This window comes from Miscanthus floridulus, chromosome 7, assembly GCF_019320115.1.
Source record: "Miscanthus floridulus cultivar M001 chromosome 7, ASM1932011v1, whole genome shotgun sequence".
NCBI classification, from domain to species: domain Eukaryota; kingdom Viridiplantae; phylum Streptophyta; class Magnoliopsida; order Poales; family Poaceae; genus Miscanthus; species Miscanthus floridulus.
The window spans coordinates 17,522,255-17,529,222 of NC_089586.1; the positions used below are offsets into that span (position 1 = coordinate 17,522,255).

The window sequence follows — 6,968 nt, forward strand, 5'->3', positions numbered from 1 at the left end:
AATGTTGACACGGTGATTTTATCCTGAGGTTCACGTGCTTGCCAACATGCTAGTCCCATTGTGTCGACCGCTCACTTGGTGGTTCAGCGGCTAATTGGCATCACCCGCCAAGCCCACATGTCAGGCACCACAAGAACATACCCTGAAAAGTGAGGGTAGCTCAATGACATACTTTACTAGAGTTGCTCTTCGTGATCCCCGTGGGGTGAGCACAATCCCCCTCACAAACCCTCCTCTAGAGCACCACACAATCTTCTCGCATGCTTCAACAGAGTCACAAGCCACCAAGCCATCTAGGAGGTGGCAACCTCCAAGAGTAACAAGCACCACCGGCTTGCAACTCGATCACCTAGTGCCACTTGATGCAACCTCATGATGCAACGCACTAGAATCACACTCACTCACAATTGGATCACACTCTTGCAAGCACAAGTGAGTTAGAGGGCTCCCAAGCACTCTCCAAGCATGGACACTTAGTCCCAAGGGTGCTTAACTAGCCAAATGCCCGAGCTCCACCTCTATTTATAGCCCCAAGCCAAATAGATCTGTTGGAGCAAAGCTGTACTTTCTACGAGGGCACCGGATATGGCGATGGTGGCACCGCCCTAGGGTTGCCGGTGCCCCCAACAGTCTAATGCAATAGCTAGTTTGACTAGTCGTGGTCACCGGACAAGCGGCGGTAGCACCGCCCCTAGGGTGGCGGCGCCCATGGCGGTGCCCACCCCGGTTTTCCCTGCTCTCTAGATTTTTATGGCGGTGGCACCGCCCTCCTCACTGTGGTGACCTGGCGGTGCACCGCCCTCAGGGCGGCAGTGCACACTAGATGCACCGATGCCCGCTCTCTCCTCTGCTGCTCTTGGCCAGTCTAGGTCGGCACCGCCCTAGGGGTGGTGGTGCCATCGGAAAAGGTGGCGGTGCCCCCTCTAGAACACCTATCTCTCGGCCACCACTACTGGTCACCACCACAGGGATAGCGGTGCACCGTCACAAGGGCGGTGGTGTCCTCGGGGCAGCAGCACAATCCCGGCTATGCCTCTTTTTCTTCACCTTTTTCACCACCTTTGCAAATATGCTAACATCACCAAGTGATCACCAACTTGTGCACGTGTGTTAGCTTTTCACAAACATTTTACTAAAGGAATACCACTCTTTTTGCCACGTCACTCGATCCTAACACGTATGCAAAGTTAGATCATTCAAGTGGCACTAGATGACCGATATGCAAACAAGTTTGCTCCTCTTAATAGTATGGCCATCTATCCTAAACCTAATCATCAACTTCTCTTCATGCCTTATGACCGGTGAAATGAAATGTCCTAGGTTATACCTTTGCCTTGCGCATTCCATTCCAACTCCTCCGATCCGATGTTGATGCAACACATACACCAACATGATCGATAATAATATGATCCACTCCATATCATCATGCGACCGTATTGGTTCATCGATCTTGACTTCACTTGCTCTTCACTGTTGCCTCGGTCCATCGGCGCTAAGTCATTACTCAACTTGCCCTTCACTCTTGCAACAGGTCGGTCGAGCCAAGTCTTGTCTTGATCTTCTCCGACTTAGTCACATGACTCAATGAGCTCCTTCATCACATGTATGAGCTTTACAACATCTCTGAGCCATTTTCACCTCCATGGCATATGTTGCTCACACACTTGTAGCTGTGGACTAATTATCTATGTATCTCATATTAAACACAATTAGTCCACCTAGGTGTCACTCAATTACCAAAACCAAACAAGGACCTTTCAGAGGCGTATCTCCTATGATATAGCAAAGTACTCAGTGTGTAGAGGAAAAACTATGTACCAAGTGAACTTATCATATTTAGAGATGTGTAGCCGCGTAATCAGTCAACTATATATCTCATATATGATGTATTCAAAGAAAATGGAAACAACTAAAAAGTTGTGTATAAAAGTAAAAAGATAGATGCATCTAGCAAAGAACATTGACTCTATATTTATTAACAAAGAATCTTGAGTACATAAGCTAGAAGACAGAATTTACTTAAACAAGGAAACTACTGAAATAATACTAAGCATAGAATCTCCATAACTGGTCAATGTTCCAAGAGTTAGGCACGGGATCACCATCCTCTGTGATTAACATGAAGGAGCCTGGTCGAGTGACTTTGGAGACGATGAAGGGGCCTTCCTAGGGGCTGAGTAGCTTGTGCCATCCCGAGGTATTCTAGATATGCTTGAAGACTAAATCTCTGACTTGAATGGTGAACAGGCACACATTCTTGTCGTAATGATGCCATAGGCCTTGCAGGTATCTAATAGACTAAAAAAGTGCATTAAGCTTGACTTCTTTAGCACTGTCAATTTCTAGCTTTTGAGTTTCATCTGCTTCGCCTTCGTTGTACTGCTCAACCTTGGGAAACTTCTATATCAAGTCTGATGGTAGGATGGCTTTAGAGCCATAAACCAGGAAGAAGGGTGAGTACCCTATCACTCTACTCTGCTAAGTGTGCAGTCCCTAGACTACCTTGGGTAGCTCGTAGATCCACTTGCCGCCGTAGTCCTTGAGCTCATCAAATAGCTGAGGCTTTAGCTCGGCTAGCAATAGCCCGTTAGCCCTCTCTACTTGACCATTTGCTTGCAAATGAGCGACGAAGGCGTAGTCGATGCTGATGCCGCAGTCTCGAGCCCAACTTCTAAACTCAATAGCTGTGAAAGGTGAGCTGAGATCCGTGATGATCCGATTAGGCATGCCAAATCGGTACATAATGTCTTGCATGAACTCGACTGCCTTGGTAGCATTGAACTTGATGAGTGGCTTGTACTCTATCCACTTGGTGAACTTATCAATGGACACATAGATGTACTCGAAACCACCCAGTGCACGTTTAAGAGGTCCAACCATGTCGAGCACCCAACATGAAAAAGGCCATGATGGGGGATGCAGATGAGGTTGTGAGTTGGAATGTGGGCATGCTTGGCAAAGAACTGACATCCCTTGCAGTATCGCACCAACTCTTCTACGTCTTTCAGTGCTGTAGGCTAATAGTACCCAGATCTAAAAGCCTTGCCGACTAAAGTCCTAGAGGCTGGGTGGTTGCCACAACACTCGGAGTGAATTTCTTCCAAGATCTGCCGCACTTCTTTTGGTGTAATGCATTTGAGGAGAACACCATATGATGCGCCCTGCTGATAGAGCCTGTCTTCGACTAAGACGTAGTTCTTGCTTCTACATTGAATCTGCTCTGCTTCTACCTTGTCGTTAGGCTGCTTATGATCTTAGATGTAATCAATGAATACTTGCATCCAAGCCGGGTTGACCACTAGTACCTAGACATTGGGAGTTAGGGTACTGCTGGATGTGGAAGCTTCTTGTTTGATTGAAGGGACTTAGAGTTCCTGAACAAACACATTGGGTGGTACCTGCGCTCTGTCTAATCCCAATTTGGCCAAAACATCAGCTGCAACGTTGAGATCTCGCATGACATGGAGGATTTCTAAGCCTTGGAAGTGTTTCTCAAGTTTGCAGACTTCTGTGTAGTAGGCATCCATGGTCTCCTTGGTGCAGTCCCAATCCTTGTTTACTTGGTTGATAACCACTAAGGAGTCACCATAGATGAGTAAGCGCTTGATGCCGAGGGAGACTGCTACTTGGAGGCCATGTAGGAGGGCCTCGTACTTGGCTTCGTTGTTGGTAGCAGGCCAAAGTATCTGTAGAACATACTTAAGCTGCTTTCTGTCTGGAGAGATAAAGGGAACACTAGCGCCTGCACCTCTTGCTTGAGGGAACCATCGAAATACATCTTCCAATGGTCTAAGATGACTTTTAGAGTAGGCTGCTGGGCTTCGGTCCACTCGGCTATAAAATCAGCCAAGACTTGAGACTTGATAGCCTTGCAGGAGGCAAACTCAATGTTCTAAGCTTCGAGTTTGACTGACCACTTGGATATGCGCCCTATTGCGTCCCGATTGCATAGGATGTCGCTGAGTGGGAAGTCAGATACAACTGTTACCTTGTGCTCATCAAAGTAGTGGTGTAACTTGCGTGAAGTGATTAGGAGGGCATAGAGGAGCTTTTGTACATGTGGGTACATGGCCTTGGATTCTGATAGCACCTCGCTAATATAATAGACTGGTCATTGTACCTTATATACGTGTCCTTCTTCAGCCCGCTCCACGACTATTGTCGTGCTAACTATAGTAGTATTAGCTGCAATGTAGAGTAAGAGGGGTTCTCACTTCTTGGGTGGAGTAAGTACCAGAGAGGTGGATAGGTACTCTTTGAGCTTTTGGAAGGCTTCATCAGCTTCAGTTGTCCACTTGAACTTGCCCGACTTCTTCAACAGCTTGAAGAAGGGCAAGCCTTTCTCCCTGAGTCGTGAGATGAAACAATTGAGGGCAGCCATGCACCCTGTCAGCTTCTGAACATCTTTGATGAAGTGAGGTTGAGTCATTTGGGTGATTGCTTGAATCTACTTTGTACTAGCTTTGATACCCCGATGGCTCACAAGGAAACCCGGTAGTTGTCTGGAAGGTACTCCAAACACGCAGTTTGTTGGGTTAAGCTCCCACTTGTACTCATGAAGGCTGTCAAAGGTTTGCTTCAAGTCTACGATCAAAGTAGAGGGATCCTTTGTCTTGACAATGACATCATCCACGTAGGCTTCTACATTATGACCAATCTGCTCGCTTAGGCACGCCTGGATAGCCCACTGATAGGTTGCACCAGCGTTTTTTTACCCGAAGGACATGGTCGTGTAGCAGTAGGCACCGAATAGAGTGATGAAGGATGTCTTGCTCTGATCTTCTTTATAGAGGGCAATCTGATGGTTGCCCAAGTAGCAATCAAGGAGGGATAAAAGAGCCGACCTGGCCATGGAATCTATGATCTAATCAATGTGCGGTAAGCCAAAGGGATCCTTCGAGCAGTGCTTGTTGAGATCCATGTAGTCGACACACATGTGTCACTCTTTTGAGTTCTTCTAGATGAGTACTGGGTTGGCAAGCTAGTCTAGGTGAAGAATTTCCCTGATGAACCCGGCTACCAATAGCTTGGTAATTGCCTTCTTCATTGCAGACTTCTTATCTGGTGAGAACCATCATAGTCTTTGCTTGACTAGCTTTGAGTCAGGGTTTAAATCTAGTTTGTGCTCAGCCAACTCTCTCAGAACACCTGGCATATCAGACGTCTTCCACGTGAAGATATTCTTGTTTTCCCTGAGAAAGTTGGTGAGCGCGAGTTCCTATTCTTTGGAGAGGTGGGCGCTAATGATAGACGTCTTGGAGGGATCACTAGTGCCCAGATCAATCTCAATGGTATCCATTTTAGTGGGCGGTGCAATCATTCCCGCCTTCTTAGTCAGAATTTCCATGTCTTCTGGCTTAGTCTGCTGTGTGAGGTTGGTAATCTCCTGTGCTTCATAGGCCTGCTGCGCTTTGGCTATAATCTGGACAGCTTCCATGTCGCAGTCATATGAGCGCTTGAGGTCACCTCAGAAGGAGAGTACACCATTGGGACCTGGCATCTTGAGCAAGAGGTACGGGTAGTGTGGAATGGCCATGAACTTGGCCAAAGCAGGTCGATCGAAGATAGCATGGTATGATGATTCAAAATCAGCCACCTCAAACTTGAACTCTGTTCAGAAGTTGTTTGGGTTACCAAACATGACCGGGAGCATGATATGTCCGAGTGGCATAGCGGACTTACCGGGTACTATCCCATAGAAGGGGATGTCAGTGGGACTAAGTAGGCTTGTGAAATCTAAGCCTATCTTCTTTAATGTATCTAGAAATATTATGTTCAATCCTGCGCCACCATTAATCAGGACCTTAGGACTGTCATGCCGGCTATTGTAGGGCCCAAGATGAGTGGGTAGTGTCCGGCGTTAGTCATGCTAGTCCATTTATCTTTATTGGAGAAGTGGATTAGGTACTCAGACTAGTTAAGGTACTTTGGCATTGAGGGTTCTCCTGCCATGATGTCCCAAAGAGCCAAATTCCCCGTGCGCTTGTGCGATGAAGACGGTACCCCTGCAAAGATGACTGTAATTTGGCCCTTGGACTATTGAAAGCCTAGGACAGTGTTGTTGTCTCCATCCTTATTGTTTTTAGCCTTGACCTTGCCCTTGTTGACCTTGCCATAGAAACCCAGTTCTTGGAGTTGTCTGCACTCGGTCGCCGTGTGCTTGGTGTTCTTGTGGAAAGGGCAGGGTAGATTCTTTAGATCTTCAAACTTCTTGTTGTTCTTGTTGGACTTCTTGGACTTGTCCATGGAGGCAAGGGTGTTGTCGAGTCCTTGCTTTCTGCTGGACTATCCACCCTGATTGCCTCTAGGGTCAGAGCCTATGTTGTCCTGTTGTCCACGTGGGAATCGCTCGCAAGTACGTTCCTCATATGCAATCATCTTCTGTACTGTACGCTTGAATTCCTCAGTGGTCTCCAGGTTGTCATCACATAACTTTTCAAACTATCACTTATACTTGATTCCATTAGCGAAGTGATCTATCACCTCCCTGTCTATAATATCATAGACTTGGGCTCATAACTCAGCAAAGCGGTGGTAAAAGTGTTGAAAGGTTTTGTCTGGTTTCTACTTGTAGGTTCTGAGCTCATTCTGAGTACTTGGGTGGGTGAGGACACCATAAAATTTTTCACAGAACTTGTGTTGAAGTTGTCCCCAAGTATCAATGGAAGCTGGCTCATAGCTTGTCAAACCAGGCGAGTGGCGCAGTATCGAGTGCCATGGGAAAGTATAACACCTTTATGTCATCCTCGCCACCCTCTAACTCAATGGACTAGGAGTAGATACATAACCATTGGTTGGGTTCTGTCTTCCTATCATACTTGGTGTGGTTGGATGGCTTGAACTTGCAAGGGAGTCGGACTGAGAGTAGTCTGGCAGAGAAACATGGGAACCTATCCGGAGAGATACCAGCTTCTCGGTACTCGTACTCACCTCTACCCTCCCTGTTGCTATTCTGGTGTCCCTAGTGG

At 46.9% G+C, this 6,968-nt stretch overlaps 1 protein-coding gene across 1 annotated transcript; it reads right to left on the reverse strand.

Moving 5' to 3' along the window:
- Positions 1–2,298: 2,298 nt before the first annotated feature.
- On the reverse strand, positions 2,299–2,880 carry LOC136465150 (uncharacterized). Its single transcript, XM_066464003.1, has 2 exons — positions 2,503–2,880; positions 2,299–2,400 (listed from the first exon to the last, which is right to left on the reverse strand). Exons 1-2 carry the CDS (start codon positions 2,878–2,880, stop codon positions 2,299–2,301), a joined length of 480 nt encoding a protein of 159 aa, XP_066320100.1.
- Positions 2,881–6,968: the final 4,088 nt, after the last annotated feature.